Source organism: Phyllobates terribilis, unplaced genomic scaffold (genome assembly GCF_046119375.1).
Source record: "Phyllobates terribilis strain yellow unplaced genomic scaffold, ASM4611937v1 Scaffold_2__4_contigs__length_985480577, whole genome shotgun sequence".
Taxonomy (NCBI): Eukaryota; Metazoa; Chordata; class Amphibia; order Anura; family Dendrobatidae; genus Phyllobates; species Phyllobates terribilis.
The window spans coordinates 469,084,661-469,109,105 of NW_027362762.1; the positions used below are offsets into that span (position 1 = coordinate 469,084,661).

The window sequence follows — 24,445 nt, forward strand, 5'->3', positions numbered from 1 at the left end:
TTTCGCTTCACAGGTGTGCCCTGTCAGGTTTAATAAGTGGGATTTTTTGCCTTATAAATGGGGTTGGGACCATCAGTTGTGTTGTGCAGAAGTCTGGTGGATACACAGCTGATAGTCCTACAGAATAGACTGGTAGAATTTTTATTATGGCAAGAAAAAAGCAGTTAACTAAAGAAAAACGAGTGGCCATCATTACTTTAAGAAATGAAGGTCAGTCAGTCCGAAAAATTGGGAAAATATTGAAAGTGTCCCCAAGTACAGTTGCAAAAACCATCAAGCGCTACAAAGAAACTGGCTCACATGAGGACCACCCCAGGAAAGGAAGACCAAGAGTCACCTCTGCTTCTGAGAATAAGTTTATCCGAGTCACCAGCCTCAGATATCGCAGGTTAACAGCAGCTCAGATTAGAGACCAGGTCAATGCCACACAGAGTTCTAGCAGCAGACACATCTCTTCAACAACTGTTAAGAGGAGACTTTGTGCAGCAGGCCTTCATGGTAAAATAACTGCTAGGAAACCACTGCTAAGGACAGGCAACAAGCAGAAGAGACTTGTTTGGGCTAAAGAACACAAGAAATGGACATTAGACCAGTGGAAATCTGTGCTTTGGTCTGATGAGTCCAAATTTGAGATCTTTGGTTCCAACCACCGTGTTTTTGTGCGACGCAGAAAAGGTGAACGGATGGACTCTACATGCCTGGTTCCCACCGTGAAGCATGGAGGAGGAGGTGTGATGGTGTGGAAGTGCTTTGCTGGTGACACTGTTGGGGATTTATTCAAAATTGAAGCCATACTGAACCAGCATGGCTACCACAGCATCTTTCAGCGGCATGCTATTCCATCCGGTTTGCGTTTAGTTGGACCATCATTTATTTTTCAACAGGACAATGACCCCAAACACACCTCCAGGCTGTGTAAGGACTATTTGACCAAGACGGAGAGTGATGGGGTGCTACGCCAGATGACCTGGCCTCCACAGTCACCAGACCTGAACCCAATCGAGATGGTTTGGGGTGAGCTGGACCGCAGAGTGAAGGCAAAAGGGCCAACAAGTGCTAAGCATCTCTGGGAACTCCTTCAAGATTGTTGGAAGACCATTTCCGGTGACTACCTCTTGAAGCTCACCAAGAGAATGCCAAGAGTGTGCAAAGCAGTCATCAAAGCAAAAGGTGGCTACTTTGAAGAACCTAGAATATAAGACATATTTTCAGTTGTTTCAAACTTTTTTGTTAAGTATATAATTCCACATGTGTTAATTCATAGTTTTGATGCCTTCAGTGTGAATGTACAATTTTCATAGTCATGAAAATACAGAAAAATCTTTAAATGAGAAGGTGTGTCCAAACTTTTGGTCTGTACTGTATATCTCCACTTCCAGGACTCCTTGTTCTTTTTTACACAGGAGTTAGTTCTTAATGACAGCGGCTGTATGTTTGAAATCATTGTCATGCTACAGAATAAAGTTGGAGAGAATCAGATGCCTCCATGATGGAATTGCATGATCGACAAGTATCTGCCTGTATTTGTCAGCATTGAGGATACCAAGAAATGGGCAATGCTGAGAACTATGGACATTACCATCAGCTCAGAACTGGCAACAATCAGTGGGACCCAGCTACACTCACCACTCTTTGGGAATGTTTGGCCAGAAGTGGTCTTCATGGAAGCATTAACCTGAAAAGCTATACCTTCGACGTGAAAATGAGGCCAAGTGGCTCAACTATGCACAAAAACATAGGAACTGGGGTGCATAAAATGGTTGCAGGTGCTTTGGACTGATGAGTCACAATGTGAAATATTTAGCTATAACAAAAGACTGTTTGTTTGGTAAAGGGCTGAGGAGAGGTACAATATTGATAGTCTGCAGGCAACAGTGAAGCATGGTTGAAATTCCGTACTAGATTGGGTGTGCATTTCAGCAAATGGAGTTGGGAATTTGATCAGGATTAATGGTGTCCTCAATGCAGAGAAATATAGGCAGATACTTATCCATTATGCAGTACCAAAATATAAAACCAGCAGACTGTCTGATTGGCATTAAATTTACCCCGCATCAGGATAAGCCCAAACACACCCAATATAATTATGGCCACAAATAATGTGGGATATAATGACATCATCAAGTTTTTCTGGGATTTCATGAAGAGGCAGAAGGATTTGCCCAGTCCTTCATCCACAGAAGATACTGTATGTGGTTATAGTTAGTTCTCAAAAATGTTTGGAACAACCTTCCTGCCAAGTTCCTTCAAAAAATGTTCTCAAAAATACCTAGAAGAATTGATGCTGATTTGAAGAAAAAGGATGGTCACATTAAATATTGATTTTATTCAGATTTCGTTATGTTCATTCACTGTTCATACATCCAGTTAAATATTAAAAATAAGATATTAACAATTCTGTTTTTCAAAGCATTCTTACGTTGCAGCATTTTTTCCACACGAGCCTTTAAATGCATTTTACCTTAAGCACATCAGTATTTTTTTTTAAAAAAATGATTCTTATACTTAAGATGTAAAGGGAGCAATACTGGACTAGTGAAAGGAATCCGATAGCACTTCAGGTGTTATTTTGCAACAGGAATAAATTAGTGGAATGTATTTTTTAATATATTAACCTGTAATTCTCCAAACTAGAGACATATAATCACATTTGCGTAACATTTGGTTGAACACCCTTTTGTGCAGCATATAGAGGTTGTCACTCAACTCCTTCCACATAAGAGTCTATTGGCAAGCATCTTTCTACCAGGAGAGAAGGCCCAGGTGCAGAGGGCTTTGGATTGCCAAATATAATCATAATCCAAGACTGGGTGGCATAGCATTTAGGTGCGATATATTAAGGTCAGATTTTAATATTGCACATATAAATAGACACTCATTTGCATACATGCATACATAATTAGGCAGCAAGCTTCCTAAAGCACCTGTTCACAGTTTGGGATAAATCGGATTATTCTACATTTAATTTACATGCATTCGATGTTCAATAGATAATTGATCTACACTGTATATGAATAAGAATAGGATCTGTACCCTTAGGGTACGAAAACACAATACATTGCATAGCAAATCTCTGATGCACTTCTACCACTATTACAGCATTATTTTATATCATGCATGACTGCTCTTCAAGAATTATTTCTGAATAATGCCGGAAAAGGAATAATCCATAGTTTGTTATATCAGATATGTAGGATTCAATAATTACATAGTGATGCGATTAGTCATGGATCGAGGACATTTGGAGTTTACCTTTAGCAGGTAAGGTATTATCTGCAATTCCTCAACATATTCGAATGATCCATTATATATTATAATGTATTAACATCCAGATACTGAACCAATTCAATATACAAAAGAGCTGCAGTGTATAAATTTAATTCCCTGTGGATTGCCTTTGCAGTCTAATAGCAAACCATCCTACAGTATGATAATACATGACAATATTAGTTTGCATGTGAAGCGGACTGTAAAAGTCTGTAGCTGTTGGCCGGGGGCAGGGAGAACTGAAGCAGCCTTCCTGTAGCTTTACATTGGCCTTCTAGGAACAGCCAATCAATGCAGATCTGTCTCATGGAACCCCTAAATTTTGTCTACAGTATTTCATACCAGCACATCTTCATTGTGGCTTACATGGGGGGTCTTGAGGATAACCCCTGTGTAACTTCCCAAAACCTATTTAAATTGGAGGGGGGAAGGGATATTTATGAAGATAGGTGAGGGAAGACCATACTAATGTCCACCCATACATTTGCCCCTCAATAGTCACCTAAGCTTCCTCTCTGGTATTTATATCTTTGAGTTAAATGGTGAGTCAAAAGGAAAAAAGGTCATTAACCTGCAGATATGGGGTTAATCTGCAGGTTAACAGCGTTCTGAGCCAACCCTAATGCTGAGCCTGCTGTCAGTAGTGCGGGAGACGCGGTCACTATACACAGAGCGGTGACTGAACCCGCTCCGGCACCGCCTCCATGACTGAAACCCGAAAGCTACCGGGAGGAATAAAGTTCATTTCCACCTGGTAGCGGGGGTTTAAGTGCCAGCACCGGGCAGGTTCTGAACGCTATTAACAAGTATAATAACCCCATATCTGCAGGTTAACAGCATTTTTCCACGTTCCCTTTAAACATCTTCAAGGTTACATATTCTTATTATGTACTTTACCTTGTCCTTAGGTTTTCAGCTAGTAGCTCCCCATCATATACAGACAGGACATCAAAGTCTTCTTCTAAGGCAAATGAATGGAACCACAACTGTATTCGATTTTGCGCTTCTGTACTAATAGTCCAAGTGCAATTAGCATAATTTGGATATCCATATGGGAAACCTGGACTTTCTACGGTTCCATTTGGTTCTTGATGGGTGAAACTGCAATTCTGACCTGGTGAAATAAGAAAGAAAGAATAATTAACTTGTGTCATATAGAACCTAATACAAATGTAAAGAACAAAAGATAAAGTTTACACCCTCCCCTAGCAACTACAACAGTCATACAGCAAATGAGATATCATTTTTTCTGTGTTTTTCTTAGTTTACTCTTTTCTTTCATTACCAACAGACTTTTTTCTATGACAGACTAGCAGTTTACAAGGGTCGGAATAGATTGAAAGTAAAAAAAGGACTTTTACTGCCAAACAGCAATAAGACAGTTAAATAAAAAAGTAATTAACAAAAAAGGTTAACACAATTACATTTAAAGGGGTTTTCTGTTTTCAAGAAAGTTGTGTTCTGAGGCTCAGTTTATTGTGAAAACACAAATTAAGTTTGACTCATTCTCCCCGGGTCCAGCATTCAGTCACTGCCTCTGTTGCTGGTGTCTTTTGTTATCTGCAGAACTAATGATGAGACATTAAAGCCTCATACATCATCAGATACAGAGAGCAGTAGCGGAGACTCAGTACTGGACCCGGGGAGGGTGAGTGAAAAAGTCAATTTTTTTTATAATAAACTGCGCCTGGGGCCATAAATGTCCTGAAAGTGGAAAACCCCTTTAAAAGGAATCAGTCAGCTGTTTTTTGCTATGTAATTTGAGAGCATCATGATGTAGGGAGAGAGAGCCTGATTCCAGTGATGTATCACTTACTAAACTGCTTGGTGTAGTGTTGATACAATCCCTGTTTTATCTGTTGTAGATGTAGTGGTGGTCACAATGCTGAGCTGTGTGTATGACGCGCCCCTGGGCCTACTTAGTGTAGCGTTGCGCACGCGGGAGCCTACCCGGAGCCGGATCTGATAGGGGTAGTAGTCTCGTGGCGGTGACCCGGTCCGTGCCCAGGGAGTCAGACTAAGTGGCGGTATATTAGCAGTAGATGTAGGACGACTACGCCACCCGTTGAATGCAGCTATGGAGCTGCCGCTGCAGGGCAGACCGCTGAGGCCGGTGGTAGGATAGTGCAGCGTAGATGGTATAACCACCAACGGGAGGGGTATGGCCTCAGGGCAGCCGACGTGGATGATGGGGGTAGCAGGAACCACTCAGAGACGATGCGGTGTAGTTCAGGGTCTTTACTGGTGACAAAGATAGACCCTCCCGGAGTACTGGCTAGCGGTCGGGGCCTGGTCAGTCCTTGAGCAGATGGGATCGCCCTTGGCCAGGCGGAGTTGTAGGCCTCCCCAACTAATTGTACTCTTCTGGCTTCCTTGCTAGAGGCGGGAAAACTCCACGGAAGGCGGGAAGAAGGCTGAAAATGGCGCCGGATGGCGGGAAAACTTCACGGATGGCGGGAAGAAGGCTGAAGATGGCGCCGGATGGCGGGAATCTTCGCGGATGGCGGGAAGAAGGCTGAAGATGGTGCCGGATGGCGGGAATCTTCACCACAGGTTAGTTTAAAAGTCTCTTTTTCAGGCACGCAGTACCCGGCGGTTGCGGGCACGTAATCCTGCCGACTACGCCAAAAGCTGACGCGCCCCTGGGCCTACTTAGTGTAGCGTTGCGCACGCGGGAGCCTACCCGGAGCCGGATCTGATAGGGGTAGTAGTCTCGTGGCGGTGACCCAGTCCGTGCCCAGGGAGTCAGACTAAGTGGCGGTATATTAGCAGTAGATGTAGGACGACTACGCCACCCGTTGATTGCAGCTATGGAGCTGCCGCTGCAGGGCAGACCGCTGAGGCCGGTGGTAGGATAGTGCAGCGTAGATGGTATAACCCCCAACGGGAGGGGTATGGCCTCAGGGCAGCCGACGTGGATGATGGGGGTAGCAGGAACCACTCAGAGACGATGCGGTGTAGTTCAGGGTCTTTACTGGTGACAAAGATAGACCCTCCCGGAGTACTGGCTAGCGGTCGGGGCCTGGTCAGTCCTTGAGCAGATGGGATCCCCCTTGGCCAGGCGGAGTTGTAGGCCTCCCCAACTAATTGTACTCTTCTGGCTTCCTTGCTAGAGGCGGGTAAAGGTAGCCCACGTCCCTGAGTGTACCGTGTGGTGCTCACCCGTATGGCCGGTGACTCGGGGCCTTCTAGTGGCTTCCGCTCCACGACGGCGGTGCTGGTCCCACGCGTGTGACCGTGCCTTCGGGTTTCTTGGCCAGAGGACCTGAAATCCCCTGCCGGGCGGTTTTTGCTGCTGGGTCTGGGTTAATCCCCACAGCCTCGGACTCCGGGTCCGGTGGTAACTCTTCAATCAGGGCGAGCTCTTCAGCTGCCAGCCCCTGATTCCTTTTAGCACTCCTCCCACAGAGCTCCTGATCTCTCTTTCCTATAGCTGCTTCTCTTCTTCTCAACTCTACTCTACTCACTAACCCTGCCTCAGCCCCAGCTTTATATAGGGGAAGTTCTTCCCCTCCCAGGACTGGGCAGGAGGTGTGGCATGCATAGGATTCCTGACCAAGAGACCTCCCACCTGCTCTCAGACATAACATTGCTATTACTGTGGAGACCAGACCCCTGGGGTGCCACATGTAACCCTGCCCACACCCCTGATTGGCAGCTTCCTGTGTGGACTGTACATTGCCAGCAAACTGACGATTAGTGGTGGGGCTGGGGTAACACAGTAGGTGAACTGGCCTGCACATGAGACCTAGTCCTCTAGGGATAATCTCCTGCTGATAAAACACTGATTGTATTGAAACAACAACACACAGCCTAATAAATGACACATTCCTGGAATGAGGCTCTCTGACCCTAAATTATGCTGCTCTCAGATTATATAACAAAAACCCAATGACATATTCCCTTTAATGAGACACCTTATAGACAAATAACAATGATTATGTTAGCATATTATATACAGCCATCCTCACTTAACACCATATAATTATATACCAACACCATATTTAAACAGTGGCAACATGATCCTCAATGTTCTCCATGTTCATCAGTTCCTGTCCAATAAGGTTCATCATCTTAGTTCACTATCTCAGGCACACATGGGACAATTAAGTGAAGTATCTGAGGATAACCAGTAAAACCCAGGAGAACATATAACTGCCATGCAGATGTTGTTCTTGATCAGGTGTGAGTCCAGGACTCCAGTGTTGCCAGTGCTAACCACTGAGCCACCTTGATGTCTACTATATCATCACAAAGCGGCAGTGGAAAGACAAAATGTAACAAACAAAACAGCACAGCAACAGTATAGATTACTGCCTATAGCCACTGCAATAAAATTTTCTAGGTGGGTTCACTTACAGCAGTACTCCCTGATGATGAGCCTGAGCACAGTGTTACAGCGACTCCCTGTAGACCCAGATGATGAGCATGAGCACAGTGTTACAGCTACTCCCTGTAGACCCAGATGATGAGCATGAGCGCAGTGTTACAGCTACTCCCTGTAGACCCAGATGATGAGCATGAGCGCAGTGTTACAGCTACTCCCTGTAGACCCAGATGATGAGCATGAGCACAGTGTTACAGATACTCCCTGTAGACCCAAATGATGAGCATGAGCACAGTGTTACAGCTACTCCCTGTAGACCCAGATGATGAGCATGAGCACAGTGTTACAGCTACTCCCTGTAGACCCAGATGATCAGCATGAGCACAGTGTTATAGCTAGAATGCCTTTAATTTCAAGAGATATGAATTCTCATATGTCTTTTCCCATTTTTTATTATAAAAAGACTTATGGGAGGCAGGATTTCTGTAAAGGGTGCGATAAGAAACTTCATAATATATATTACCAGAGAAATCTGCTTCTTTTTCACTTATTTGTAATTTTTTGATCTTCTACATTGATCAATAACTCTTAAAAATTACCTAAATACGGTATATCAACAATAATATAGCAGCAGATGGGAAAATCCAGCATCCGCAGAAAATGAGGTAAGCATATTAAAACCTTATTTTATTAGCAACATAGTTAAAAAAGGGAAAAATTAAAAATCAAAACATACAAAGATAATAAAAGGACACTGGTTTATGCATTTCGAACATAACCGCTCTTAGTCCTGACCAGCGGTTATGCTCGAAACGTGTAGATCCCATGTCCTTTTATTATCTTTGTATGTTTTGATTTTTAATTTTTCCCTTCGTGCCCTGCACCGCAATTGAAGGCCGACACAGCCATAAACATTTTAGTACATATTGTTCATAATAGATGTTCAGATTGGCCATATAACTACAGTGACAATGATCGACAAACAATTGTTCTGGGAATATTCTTTCAATGAAAGATCATTAATGGGAGAACAATCTTTCTTAGAACAAAAGCTCTTTCATCTGTCTGGGCTTCCCCATAACAGCTTGCAGATACCATATCACATGGTATAGCTCAGCCATTCAGGAAGGACTATTAAAGCCTGTTTAAAAGCACAGACAAGGATTGAAGCAGCCATTTTGAAGTTAATCTAGATAGTGAGAGGATGTCGCAGCTCATGGTTTTGCAATTGAGTTAGGGAGAGAAATAAAATACTGAATAAAAATTACAGATAGTGTGTGAAAGCTCAGCATTGAAGAGGAGTTACCATCCAATTACCCACAGCCATATATGTTGATGTGTTAAAGAGCTTGAAAGGGATGGCTCTTCCCTCCTCTGATCTACAGAGTATCTTATCAGTAGCAACTGCCATCACCTATCTCAGTAATGCAATAATCTGAAACAAAAGGAAATTCCTGCACCTATAGTTTTGTCAGACTGCTGACAAAAAGAAACCACCCTCCCAAAATTGTCTAAGCTCCTTAATCCTTATGTGCTGTAATTGTTTTTTGTTAACTACTGTATGAGTTTTTATGAGGCTGTCTTCTCTGCCACCAGACATTAAGAGGGACAGATTCTTTTATCAACTCCTTTCGTAGTCAATTTAGATAAATCCAATTCCCTTTCATCCATCTTATTCTGCTATGTGGACGAGAGGCTACAGTCTTGCCGAAAGTGTTGGCACCCTTGAAATTGCTTGTTGATGGTTATAGGAAGTGATTGCTTGCAGTTATTTATTCCAAATGGTGTGCAACCAAATATTAAGTTGAGGGTGCCAACAATTTTGTCTGGCCCATTTTTGAGGCTTTGTGTGAAATTATGTCCAATTTGCCTTTTTGTCTCTGTTTATTTTTGTTATTCCAATATAAACAAAGGAAATAAACATGTGTATAACAAACCATGTGTAATTGCAATAATTTTCTGGGAGAAATACTTCATTTTCTGGAACAATTTCAAGGGTGTCAACTCGTTTGGCCATGACTGTACAGTGGGGAAAAATAAATATTTGATACGCTGCCAATTTTGCAAGTTTTCCCACCTACAAAGAATGAAGTGGTCTATAATTTTTATCATAGGTAAACACTTCCACTGTGAGAAACAAAATTAAAAAAAAATCCAGAAGATCACATTGTATGATTTTTACATAATTAATTCGCATTTTATTGCATGAAATAAGTATTTGATACAATAGAAAATCAGAACTTAATATTTGGTACAGAAAGCTTTGTTTGCAATTACAGAGGTCAGACGTTTCCTGTAGTTCTTGACAAAATTTGCACACACTGCAGCAGGGATTTTGGCCCACTCATTCATACAGATCTTCTCCAGATCTTTCAGGTTTCAGGGCTGTCGCTGAGCAACATTGAGTTCCTGCACACTCCAAAGATTTTCTATTGGGTTCAGGCCTGGAAACTGGTTAGGTCACTACAGGACCTTAAAATGCTTCTTACGGAGCCACTTCCTAGGTGTCCTGGCTGTGTGTTTCAGGTCATTGTCATGCTGGAAGACTGAGCCACGACCCATCTTCAATGCTCTTACTGAGGGAAGGAGGTTGTTGGTCAAAATCTCGCGATACATGATCCCATCCATCCTCCCTTCAATACAGTGCAGTTGTGCTATCCCCTTTGTAGAAAAGCACCCAAAAGTATGATTTCCCTTTCACCATGCTTCACAGTAGGGATGGTGTTCTTGGGATTGTATTTATCCTTCTTCCTCCAAACAAGGCGAGTGAAGTTGATACCAAAAAGTTCTATTTTGGTCTCACCTGACCACAAGCCATTCTCCCATGCCTCCTCTGGATCATTCAGAGGGTCATTAGAAAACTTTAAACGGGCATGGACAAGTGCTGGCATGAACAGTAGAACCTTGCGTGCCCTGCAGGATTGTAATCCATGACGGTGTAGTGTGTTACTAACGGTAATGTTTGAGACTGTGGTCCCAGCTCTCTTCAGGTCATTAACCAGGTTGTCCAATGTAGTTCTGGGCTGATTCCTGACCTTTCTCAGAATCATCCTTACCTCACGAGGCGAGATCTTGCTTGGAGCCCCAGAGACAGACTGACAGTCATTTTGTGTTTCTTCCATTTTCTAATAATTGCACCAACAGTTGTTGCCTTCTCAATAAGCTGCTTGCCTATTGTCATGTAGCCTATCCCAGCCTTGTGCAGGTCTACAATTTTGTCCCTGGTGTCCTTAGACAGCTCTTTGGTCTTGGCCATGGTAGAGAGGTTTGTGTGTGATTGATTGAGTGTGTGGACTGGTGTCTTTTATACAGGTAACAAGTCCAAACAGCTGCAATTAATACAGGTTATGAGTGCAGAGTAGGAGAGCTTCTTAAAGAAAAACTAACAGGTCTGTGAGAGCCATAATTCTTGCTGGTTGGCAGGTGATCAAATACTTATTTCATGCAAAAAAATGCAATTTAATTATTTAAAAATCATACAATGTGATTTTCTGGATTTTTTTTTTAGATTATGTCTCTCACAGTTGAAGTGTACCTACGATAAAAATTACAGACCTCTCCATTCTTTATAGGTGGAAAAACTTGAAAAATTGGCAGTGTATCAAATACTTATTTCCCCACTGTATGTCTGGATAAACACTTAGGGGGGTCGTAATTCTGGAGCTCTGTGAACCCTTTGCTATGATCCCTTGGACCCCCAGTGATCTACCACTTAAAGAGGTTTTCAGGGAAAACACATTAAAGACCTATTCATAAAAATCTTTTGGTGAACCTTACATAGTTACATAGATCTCGTCTCCCGAGATCTCAATCTGAGCATGTGCTGCCTCCAACAGCCATTTTCTCAAATCCCACCGCAGGGAACTGAATAGGAAAGGGGACTCCGCTCACCGGCACCGACATCTAATGAGCGCCCAGGCACCGCAGCATCCACCCTGCTCCACCCGGATTATAAGACACAACCTCATTTTCCTCCCAAATTTGGAGGAAAAAAGGTGTGTCTTATAATCTGAAAAATATGATAATTCTTACAGCTGAAATAATTGTTCTAACTTCTAGTGACCTCATGACAGAAATAAAAGTGAATTATGTTAGAATATGTTTTTCACATTATGGGCTGTAAAATATCTGAATTCATTCTTCCACTAGTATCGTTTTAGCTATTTTCACATTCAATATTGCAATAACTTATTTCATGACTCTGACTTTATATTACTTCCTCATGCCATTAATATATGCAAACATTAAAAAGTTTTCTTTCAGGATTACATGGAAAATTCAATCTAATGGATTTGAGAGAGGGAATCCACAAAGTTTATGAGGATACAATTACAAAGGAACTTAAAGTGGTTGGTAACTTTACTTCAATAGATGTGTTGAGGACATGATTTGTGCACATTTACCATTATATTTGTATGTCAGATTCGTGTCCTGCTCTTGTTAGTGTAACCTTCCTCACAGGCTGCATAAATATCCTGTCCATGAAATGGTTGCTGGTGAAGGAGCAGGTGACCAAACTATCAGCCATTTTATGGACTGGAAAGCTGAGCAATTTGTGAGCAAAGCTGCATTAACAAGTGCAGGACAAGAACCTGTCTTACTTATACAATATTAAATGTACAAAATCATGTCCCCAACACATCTGTTAATGTAAAGATAAAATTTATATCCCCGTTTGCTGACTTAGCAGTAAGATATAGACAGTGGAATACAGAAGATATAAAGGCAAACAGTGCAAACATTTTAATGAAACCCAACTGAAAAAAAGATTTTTAGTCCCAATTGTATACATTTAAGTAAGAAAAAATATCCCTAATAGTGAACAACCCCTTTAAGATAGAAAGTACTCTATTCTGCAAAATGTTAAAGAATGAGAATAAAACATAGTTGAAAGCTAAGAAAACAATATAATAGGCTAAATAGATTTTCTTTTCAAAGTAAAGGGCTTTTATTCCACTTAATATAAACTAAAATCTAAGTTATGTTAGCGACTTATGTTTGAGATCTCTTCCTTTTCTTACTTGTTGATCAAAAACAATCCTCAAATGGACAACATCTCTCTATGTTTATGCTATTAGAGCATATAAACTTTACATAGGGTGGTTCTCCTTCAGAATATCTAGCCAAAGCAGAACCCCACATAAAGGAGTAGTCCCATGTGATTATATTGTTTTAAGTAGACAACACAAATATAAGCAAGTTTGCAATTGACTTGTTTTTTCTATCTGCTGGTATTCTCCTACAATGAGAGCTTTTAATTTACATAGTGTACAACTGGTGTTCCTGGAGCTTATTCATCAGAGCCTAGCCAAGTATGCGCAGTAGTTACATTCCAGGAGAGGCGTTATCTACTAAGATCACATTAAGCTCTCTCTAGTCTATTGATTTCTATACAGTAGTTAGCTGCTCACCTCTCTCCCCATCATTGTCAGCTTTTGGCTGAGCTGCTCTTATCAGTTCTGCATAATCATAATCACCTGGCAATCAGCATCAGCAACCAGGATTGGCAGTTTCCAAAGAAGTTCTCTTAATTATGACTCACTTTCCTGAGCCCTGTGTTTGTTCTAAGACACTGTTATCATATGTAAATACTGTATACTAACAGTGTGGAGTTCAGAACAATGAAAGTAGCAAAGGGAAACTGACCAGAACTGTCCCTAATAGAGGAGTGTCTGACCCCTCAGCAACCAGGAAATAAGGAGATTGCAGACCTGGGGGCTACTCAAGAGACAACTTGAAGATAAAAACAGCCCTTTCAAAATCGGGCTATCATTAAGCAGTAGTGTCAAGTAAAGTCATACTTGTTTGGATGAAATTATGCCAAGGTCAGTTGATGAATTTGGGGTTTTAACCCCTTCCCGACCTTCAAAGTACTCAGTACGTCCTGGTTGAAAAGTCCTTCTTGACCTTGGACGTATTGAATACGTCCAGGAGATCTGGTGCGCACAGGGACTGTGCGCTAGCGATCGCTGCCGGATGTCAGCTGATTTTGATAGCTGACACCTGGCTCTCAGTGCTCGGAGCAGGGAAGCACTGCTCCCGGCACTTTAACTCCCTAAATTCTGCGATTGCATCATTTACCAAGCAGGCAGAGGGACCGAAGCCCCTCTGCTCTTGGATTGGAGACCCCACGACATCATCGCGGGGCCCAATAGTTGCTATGGTGACCCAATGTTGTCATGACATGATTCAGAACCCCCAGTAGAAGGTTCCCTACAATGAGGCAGATGGAGGCACTGTGGACACCAGCTGGCCAATGATCCGACGGTGTCCGTCTTTTTAGGCGTGCATAAAAGTGCTGTCAGCCACAGTTTTGTGCACTTCTGAAAAGAAGAACACCACTGAACAGAGGCCAGATGGAGTACAGAGTAACTCTGCTACCTCATTATAGTGAATGGATCTCTTGCGGATTTCATCTGATTCACGTCATTCGGAGATTAAGATGGAAACCTCGATGTAAGAGCTCAGACTAGAGCACAGGATAAATGTGATCCAAAATGTTATGTAAAATGTTCCCAATAAAAGTTTCAACTCAATCCCCAAAAAAAGTCCCCATTCAGGTCCGTCATCTGTTAACGGAAATGTAGGGGGCTTCCACATTACTGGTAGTACAAAGGCTCTGGAAAAGCGAAATGGGTCCTTGCCCCCTAAAAAAAATGCAGCAAATTCTGCGTTCCCAAATCCAAATTCCCCCCTTCCTTCTGAGCCCCAGTGTGACAAACCCACATTTAACGTCCACATGTTTGTCACTTCTGTAGCGATGAAAGCTCTCCTAATTTACAGGTGCATGTCTCCAGAAGCACAAGCTGGGCACAATGTACTGGTTACTACAACATACTGGTTACTCCAATGGCAGTTTGCCATTTTCACTCAGCAACATCTATTGCTGCTTGATTCTGGAAAACACCCATGGAGTCAAAATCGTCACTACACCTGTAGATAAATTCCCAAAGGGGTATAATTTCCAAAATGGGGTCACTTAAAGGGTGATTCTGCTCTTCTAGCACTTAGGGACTCTGCATATGGAGTCCGCAAGCTATTCTAGGAAGATCTGTTCTCCAGGAGACAAATAGCACTCCGTCCCTCCCGAGTCTCTCTGTGTGCCTAAGCAGTACTGTACAGCCACTGTACAGCCACATATGGTGGTATTGCCACATTCAGCAGAAATTGTAGGACACATTTTGGTGCCATTTTTACCCATTTGCCAGTGTGAAAATGTAAAATCTGAGGATAAAACAAAATTTTAGTGGTAAAAATTTAATTATTTTTTCTTCACTGCCCAATGATATAAAATTCAGTGACACATCTGTGGTGTCAATATGATCACTGCACCCCTAGATAAATTCATTGAGAGGTGTAGTTAGTAAAATGGAGTCACTTATTGGGGGTTCTGCTGTTCTGGCACCTCAAGGCCTCTCCCAGTGGGTCATGGCACCCGCAAACCATAACAGTAAAATCTGCAGTGTAATATGGTGCTACTTCCCTTCTGAGCTTTGAACTGTGCCTGAGAAATATATCCCGATTACCTGTAGGGTATTGGTGTACTCAGGAAAAATGGACCCCAGTTTCCTATTAGCCCTTAGAAAAATTAAAAACTTGGGGCTAAAATAGTGATAAAAAAGTAATTTATTCTTTCTTCACCGCCCAATGGTATAAAATTCTATGAGGCACATGTGGTGTCAATATGAACACTCCACCCCTAGATGAATTCATTGGGGGGTGTAGTTTGGAAAATGATGTCATATATGGGGGTTTCTGTTGTTCTGGCACCTCAGGGGCTCTGTCAATGTGAAATGGCACCCTCAAACCATTGCAGCAAAATCTGAACTCCAATATGGCACTTCTTCCCTTCTTTATACTGCTTTACACTGTGCCTCAAAAATTGTTTTCAATCACATATGGTGTATTGGTGTACTCAGGAGAATTTGCACAACAAATTTTGTGGTAAATTTTCTCCTGCTATCCTTGTGAAAATGAAAACATTTGGAGCTAAAATTGTGCTGTGCAATTTCTCTTGTTACCCTTATGAAAATGCAAAATTTGGGGCTAAAAAACATTTTTGTGGTAAAACTTTATTTTTTTTCTTTTCACGGCTCAATGTTATAAACTTCTGTGAAGCATATGGGAGCTCAAGGTACTCACCACACATCTAGATAAGTTCCCTGAGGGGTCTAGTTTCCAAAATGGTGTCACCTGTGGGGGATTTCCACTGTTTATGCACATCAGGGGCTCTCCAAACGTGACATGGCTATTTGTTCCAGCAAATTTTGCATTCAAAAAGCCAAAACAGTGGTTTTCCCCCACATATGGGGTATCGGCATACTCAGGAGAAATTGCACAACAAATTTTGGGTTCCATTTTTTCCTGTTACCCTTGTGAAAATAAAAAATTGGGTCTAAAGTAACATTTTTGTGAAAAAAGTTAAATGTTTATTTTTTCCACATTCCAAAAATTCCTGTTAAGCACCTGAAGGGTTAATAAATTTCTTGAATGTGGTTTTGAGCACCATGAGGGGTGCAGTTTTTAGAATGGTGTCACTTTTGGGTATTTTTTGTTGTAAAAATGAGAAATCGCTGGTCAACTTTTAAGCCTTATAACTTCCTAACCCCCAAAAAATATGTTTCAAAAATTGTGCTGATGTAAAGCAGACATGTGGTAAATGTTAGTTATGAACTATTTTGTCTGACATAACTCTCTGATTTAAGGGCATAAAAATTAAATGTTTGGAAATTGCTAAATATTTTCCAAAAATCCATTTTACTCATAAATAAACTCAAGTCATATCGAAGAAATGTTACCGCTATCATGAAGTACAGTATATCACGAAAAAAATCACTCTCAGAATCTATGGGATCCGTTGAAGCGTCCCAGAGTTATTAACTCATAAAGTGACAGTCGTCAGAATAGTCAAATTTGGCCTGGTTATGAAGGTGCAAACATGCTTGGGGGGTGAAGGGGATAATTTTAATTTTGGAAGAATAGTGCCTAAAGAAATTGCAGTGTGTTAGCGATAAATAATACTGTGAAATTATGTTTTTGTAACATGTTTGTATATATTTTACAGATTTCCCGTGGCAGGAGGAATTGGAAAAACAAGTTTTGTCATTTGTTTACAACAAATCTTAAAAATAATAAGAATTTTAGAATCAACTAATAAATCCCATAATGTTTTGCATGTAAGGGAGACGCTATATGTTCAATTTTCCACTATAAATCGTTAGTTCATCATTAGCATTGAACCTACTCTTTACAATAACTAGACATTAGCTATACATGCATGAACACAAATTATTGAAATCATTTGCTTGCATTTAAATAATCTATCTTTAGACTGAAATTGAATCTTAGATGAGTCTCACCCAGTATATTAAATGGGTCATTCTTCAGAGCGTAGGCTGAAAAATCCATTTACATCCTTTAAGTACACTAAGTAGTCTTTAGTCACTATTTTGAAACAAATCGTCTTATATAGTTACCTTTTTGTCTATATTACGGATAAAAAATGACTTGAGTCCTTAGTCATATTGTCTGAATAATGTGCAGGAGAAATATATTCACCAATTCCCATGTCTCATCCATCTCCCTGTAATCAGTGAGCCTAATTTTACAATACATGCAGAGAATTGCTGCTTATTACTGAGCTCATATACAGACTGTATCATTGGACTTCCACTGGGCGGAGGTGGAATACACATGGGAAACACAAGTTCCTTTCATCTATCTCACTCTTGTTAGAAAACAAGTGGGGGAAGACACTGATGGTATTCAGATCTCTACTTAGTTGTTTCATCGTATAATATAATTGGATACTTAATCAACTTTAACCCATTAGTCTATATATACTTATCTAACTTACCTTTAAATGATCTTTAAACAATATGTATTATTATTTTACAGACATCATAAATAGATATTTTAGAACTAAAATCTTGTACATGTAAGTACCTTCCAAAAAGCTTAGTAATGAATGTATGACTCCTGGTAAATTAGCTGTTTATGCAGGATATACAGTACGTTTGTTAACAAGGTATGGCTACTACTTCTTCACAATAAAAGCCACTCTTAAAGGACAGGTTTAAATAATGATAGTTGTATAATTGTTAGGCTGGCTGCAGACAAAGATATGAAACATAGTCCAAAAACTCAGACACACTTCTACTAATTTTTATCCGTGTGACATTCATGTGATGTCCGTGTGCGATCCATTTTCATACATCTATACTAAAGAATATACATAATCAAATACAGTTTCCTAGGTTTATAATAAAAATGTATCCATAAAAAAGATGCCATTCAGATGTTCTTTGTAGTGTAGCAAAGACTGGCTAGCTAGGGTTACATCCTAGTGCTACAGGTTCTGATTAGATGCACCTGGCTAGCTCTGCATATAACCAGACTAGGTGTTGACCTTAGTCAGTCAGCTGGGGGAAGCTGAGCAGACTGGATTGTATAAGAGATGGAGAAAGAGACAAGCCATAGTCTCTCCCTGAGAAGAGAATGCACAGGCTGTGTGCACCAAGCTACAAGCTGTTTTATGGGACCGAACTGGGACTAATTTAGCGGTGTCTAAATAGCCAAGGTTTAAAGGGGTTGTCCCCTACTATTACATTGATGTCCTATCTATATGTAGCGCCCCGAGGGTTCGGCCGCTACAGGGGTATTGCAACTCTGCCAGAGGTGTGGTATTCCACTCCCAGGTAAGGATGGAGTAGGAACCAGGGCTCAGTTAGCTGCATACAGCACACTCACCCCATTTCCGAGGGACAGTTCAACGGTGCTCCCATTAGACAGAAATGCAGGCACGACAGACCATGTCCCTGGCTGGAGTGGGGAGGGGGGAGGAATACCCAGTGATGTAGGAGCAGATAGGGGTTGGTTTCTAAGCGTAGATAGGAGCTCATTGGTTGCTGGTCACCTGAGCTCACACACTAGGGAAGGGTATATAAGGTGGGCACCATCTTAGTTCTGGGTCAGTTCAGTCAGAGAAGGAGCAGAGTGGAGATGTGACAGGGAGCTGTGGCTCAGCCTCGGCCCAGCTCCATGAGACAGGCCTAGAGTGAAGGCCGGAGTAGAAGAAAGGAACAGAAAGGAACAGCAAGGAACAGAAACAGAAAGAGAAGTATCCAAAGTGTAGAAAGGCTCAGAAACAAGAAGGCAGAAGGGACCCTAAGAACCCACGAGAATACCGGGTGAAGGGTCAGGCAGATTAAGGGTACCGGATCTCAAGTTGGTGGAGGAGAAACAACCCTCAGCCAAAAACCGGAGGTCGTGATCATTTATTGGTGCGACACCTCATCAAACCTGCTAGGAAGGCACCATATAGGACAGCGGGGAACGGGATCCACGTTTACCCGCGCAGATCCGCGGCAGCTGGACAAAAGTGGGTCACTGGTGAGGCAGGCCAGAGAAAGGACAAAAGGGGGTCCGGAGCCATGCTTCTGAACTGCCTGGGAGTTGACTGAGTCCCTCACCTGGTGAACGCAGCACGCCTCGGGCGGTCATTGCTGACAGAAGTGACCCGGAGCATATGAACTGTGAGTAAAAGACATTGGACTGCAGTACGTTGTCTTTGTGCTTTTTGCTTCTTGCTTCGCCAGCACTAACGGTACTGGGACTCCCTGCACCATCACCCCCACCATCCACTACACTGCCCTGGGGCTGCACTCTTCCCGTGGGGAGTTACACTACCTCAGCTGCAAACACCATCAGCCTCAGCGGACTGCCTTGCAGCGGCGGTTCCTAAGAACCGCAATCCACCGGTGGCGTAGTTGGACATTACCTACAACACATAGCAGACTACCACTGGTCTGACCACCCTGAGCCACGGAACCGGGTCGCCACCACTACCCCCATCGTTTCCCTATTGCCCGGCTCCGAGTGCCCCTCGGCCCAGGGGGCGACTCATATAGATAGGGCATCAATGTAAAAGTAGTGGACAACCCCTTTAAAATGTTTAGTTAGTGCCTGGACAAGGCTAGGGATTTATGTTAATGGTTTTGTTTTGGTACAGTGCAACCAGTGGAAATAAACATCACATTGTTTTGACACAAGAATCCAGTGCCTGTGTGAACACTACTTACTGCTGATCGTGAATCCCTACAGTAGGATCCGATATTTTTTACACACCCATACAACTGTGTTGTTGTTTCTGGAAAATAGCAAACTGCTTTTTTCTTATCCTGGACAACACCTTTCACAATTACAATACTGTGTCTCTGTAAAACAGCAGTGGCAAATAATATTGCAGGCCAAGTAACTGCACAGCAGGGAAGCCACAAAGCAAATGCCAGATGTGAGATTGACTTTTAAGGGTTATTCCCAATATAATATGTTATGCTCTATCTATTGGATAAGTTACAACTCACTGATCACTGGCAGTCCGACCAATGGAATTCCCAGCGATCCCGAGAAACAGGGTGGGAAACAAGCCCATATTGAATGGAGCAGAGATCTGCACGATTTATGTCCACTTCATTCGTTGTCAATGGGACGGTCAGAAATAGCCTCTTGATTTGGTCCTGGACTGGGAGACATTTTACATAACTGCTTCTCACTCTTTCGGAATAGCCTCTCAGCTCTGATCCTTCCTAGGCTATTAGTGGTAGGCTATGTTCACACACTGCGTTTTTGCAGGGGGGTTTTTGTGTGTTTTTTTATGCAAATGAAAAACTGCTTTTTACTGTACGAGCAAAAGCTATAAGAGTTCAGAAAACTCATACAGATGCTTGTTTGTCCTGACTGAATTGGAAAATGGATGCGTTTTTTAAATCTGCAGAATGTTAATCCTTTCAGTATGTTGCAGCATTTTTTTTTAACCAAAAAGTAATAAGAAAGTTGACAAAATGCTCTGAAAATGAAAAAAAAAAGAAGAAAAAATACTGAAAATGGGTGTTTTGAACACAGTGTTTTTCCTGCCAACAGAGCAGGTTTTGTCTGCAGAAAAAAAGCTGCAATATTGCTGCATTTGAACATTGTCCTTATTGTCTACAACCACAGTCAGTTTTGTCAGTCAGGAGACTAGTACCTGCCGTCAGCAGGGCTTGCAACAATGACATTTGAATGAAAAATGCAGATGAGAGCATTTTATTTAGAGCCGTAGGGGAAGAGATATTGCAATGGAAAATTATTGCAATTATGTTGCATGTTGCACAGCATGAACAAACGGTAGCCCACCTTATAATGCTAAACAGACCATTGTGCCTGGTCGCAAGTGCCAGACCATGGACCATTTGTTGCTACTCAAACAGTAAACATATTGAAAAAGGAGAAAACATGAGTATAGCGTTTTTATATTTTTCAAATGTATTATTTTTTCTTTTCTCTCTCCCACCTCTTATAATCAGAGCCCTTATTCCATCAAGCTCTATAGTGCCCGACCTCGGCCAGGAGTTAGAACTTGGGACACGACCTGACTGCTTTGGAACATGATTAGGAGATGCCTTTTCTCTGACATGCCTGATGTTGATTGGACACTGCGGATTTCATATTATAGATCTATCTGTATTGTATTTTTCTGTCTAATATGTACGTGTCTTTTTCTTGTTGTGGGGGATCCTCATTGTTTTCATCGCTCACTGGATGTGGTGCTGAGGTGTGTGTGCTCTTGCCCCTGTGCATGTGCACGCACCCACCAGCAACAGGCACTTTGTATTTTCTAAGTGCCTCTTATCATTATAGGGGCGGCCCCCTGTCTGAATCCTCCTCCTTCCCCCCGTGGTTTTGGTAATGCGGTGGTTGTTACCATGGCCACCCACCTTTTCCACTTTTCATTTGGAAATCAAGGTCCCAGAGTCTGGAGGAAGAGTGGAGGGGCACACAATCCAAGCTGCTTGAGGTCTAGTGTGAAGTTTCCACAATCAGTGATGGTTTGGGGAGCCATGTCATCTGCTGGTGTAGGTCCACTGTGTTTTATCAAGACCAAAGTCAGCGCAGCCGTCTACCAGGAAATTTTAGAGCACTTCATGCTTCCCTCTGCCGACAAGCTTTTTGGAGATGGAAATGTCATTCTCCAGCAGGACTTGGCACCTGTCCACACTGCCAAAAGTACCAATACCTGGTTTAAAAACAACAGTATCACTGTGCTTGATTGACCAGAAAACTCGCCTGACCTTAACCCCATAGAGAATCTATGGGGGATTGTTAAGAGGAAGATGAGAGACACCAGACCCAACAATGCAGACGAGCTGAAGGCTGCTATCAAAGCAACCTGGGTTTCGATAACACCGCAGCAGTGCCACAGGCTGATCGCCTCCATGCCACGCCGCTTTGATGCAGAAATTGATGCAAAAGGAGCCAGACCAAGTATTGAGTGCGTTTACTGAAAATACATTTCAGTAGGCCAATATTTCGAACTTTAAAATAATTTTTCAATCTGTTGTTATAAAGTATTCTAATTTACTGAGATAATGACTTTTGTGTTTTCATCGGCTGTAAGCCATAATCATCGACATTAACAGAAATAAACACTTGAAATAGATCACTCTGTTTGTAATGACTCTATATAATATATGAGTTTCACTTTTTGTATTGAAGAACTGAAATAAATTAACTTTTTGATGATATTCTAATTTAGTGAGATGCACCTGTATTTCTCAACATTGGCAATGGGAAAGATGTCAAGAACATATAGATCTGTTAAGGAAAAAAAACATAAGCCTGTTGACTGCAACATTTCTGGAAATTCATTCTAGAAAATTGGCTGTTTTACATAATCATTTTTCTTATGTAAAACCGGTGGCGGTAGTTCCTTTGCTTAAGAACCCTATTTAGAACTGAGAATAATCTCCATTCATATTCTCGGGTATCCTAAGTGAAGTTATCGTAAAAAGTGAGTTAATAAACATTGACTTCCCTACTAAAGTGAGCCAACATTAAAATGAGAGAAAAATACGAATACATGTGAAATTGAGAAAAAGAAGAACCATATTGCGACAATGCTTTAGATATCTGTCAGAGAGCTGCAGATTAGTGTTGATCGAGCGTTTATTGTTAACCCTTTCGGCGAGAATGCTTGGGTGCTCGCCGAGTATTTGCGCCATGCTCGGCATCTATATTAGTGTCGCCGCGGTTGCATGTGTCACGGCTGTTAAACAGCTGTGACACATGCAGGGATTGCCTGATTGTTATGCAATCCCTGCATGTGTCACAGCTGATTAACAGCCGTGACGCATGCAGCTGCAGCAATACTAAGATAGATGTTGAGCACGCCGCAAATACTCAGCGAGCACCCGATCATGCTCGCCGAAAGGGTTAACAATACACGCTCGCTCAACACTACTGCAGATTACACATTTTATTCACAGCAGAAAAATCTTAAAGGGATTGTCCACTTCTGGACAACCCCTTATTAATGGATTCAGGGTGCTGCATGCATTAAATAAAATGACTACTTTCTTTCGGCCAGTGCCACTCCTCCAATCTCAGACCTGTGTCCCCTGCCGGTCTCCTGACATCATGCCATAAACAATGTCAAGTAACCACTGATCAGCTCGGAAATGTAAAACTGCAGTTGAGTATTGTTATTTATTATGATGTATATGACAGTAATATCAATACTCCCTTTTAGGATCAGTATATAGCTCAGCGTCATCCTGTTGCCAGAGGCTATACATTTCATACATAACTGGTGTAGTATCAATATGTAATATAAGTCACATGCCGTACACTGAGTGCAAAAAGGCGTGTGAAATTACAGAAAAGTGAAAACCTTCATTTTTTTTTGTTGTCGCCATGGATACAATCACTTCACATATGAAGAAAAGGGAGGCCGGTGAAGGGTTTGTGGCTGACGCTTGTTATGAAGAGAGTTAAGCAAATATCATACATGACTCAGAAGTTAGAAGACACAGGTCGGGAAAAGATGTTATTCTGTGGTGTAACAAAAGAAAGATGTTTCAGGCAAACATCAAAGCATGTTCTATTTGTTTGAAGAGCAAGTAAATCAGAATTCTGGAGGCATCGCTTTCCAGTAGAGATGGGCCTACCTAATGCACTAGAAAACTAGAAGACAGATAAATGATGAAATGCTCAAGATGACCACAGCTGGCTCCGAACAATGACCTCCCATTGATTTACTCTTTACTCATTTTTATTTCCATGTATGTTGGATGCTTCATGTTAACGTTATTATTACTATTTACACTGCCAACATGGGGAGAAAAGGACAACAGGTAATGGGATCAATAAAATAATTGCCTTGTCCAATAAGATTGGTGATGGAAACATCTCCTTCTCCTACTTATCTATGATCTAATACACCATATGTTTAATGGTATTTCAGGTTAAGCCCATACAACATTACTTTGTAAGTAGATTATTACAATTTGTGAGGTTTTTATACTATTTTATTATGTTTTGAAATATTCTTTCATTTAATAGTAAAGTGTGAAAGCCAGACACCTACCGTATATAATAAAGAAAAATGTATTTTGATATGTCAAATAGAAGCCAAACATTAAAAGCAATATAGTGAATAACTAATAAGTAGAGATGAGCAGATAAGACAAAATTCAAATTCACCTTTTCAAGTATTTTTATTCCTGGAAAATTGAATTTGCAGAGAAGTTATTCATCACAATCTTAATGTTTCTTATTATGTTCTTTAGACCCCAGAACATAATAAATTTAATATGTAAAAATATAAAATATTCTTATACTCACCGCTCACCTCTTCAGTCCCTCCACTCCTCAGTGCCACCGGATCGGGGTTGGCAGTGGTAAAATCCCTGGGTTTCGGTTGCTAGGACAAGGCTTCTGGATTTTCCAGGCCTGGGAGGGTTCCGTGCATGTGCCCGCAAAGGTTGTGTGGCACAATATTATATCAAATGTCTTGGCATTGGCCACGACCTTTGT

General features: G+C 41.6%; 1 protein-coding gene across 2 annotated transcripts in view; it reads right to left on the minus strand.

The window, feature by feature from the left end:
- CSMD2 (CUB and Sushi multiple domains 2) overlaps nt 1-24,445 on the minus strand; it is a 1,528,443-nt gene that overhangs the window by 1,329,995 nt on the left and 174,003 nt on the right. For both annotated transcript variants that reach the window (XM_073665735.1, XM_073665736.1), the window contains exon 2: nt 4,165-4,381. In XM_073665735.1, the coding sequence (XP_073521836.1) occupies nt 4,165-4,381 (217 nt within the window). The remainder of the gene's footprint in view (nt 1-4,164; nt 4,382-24,445) is intronic.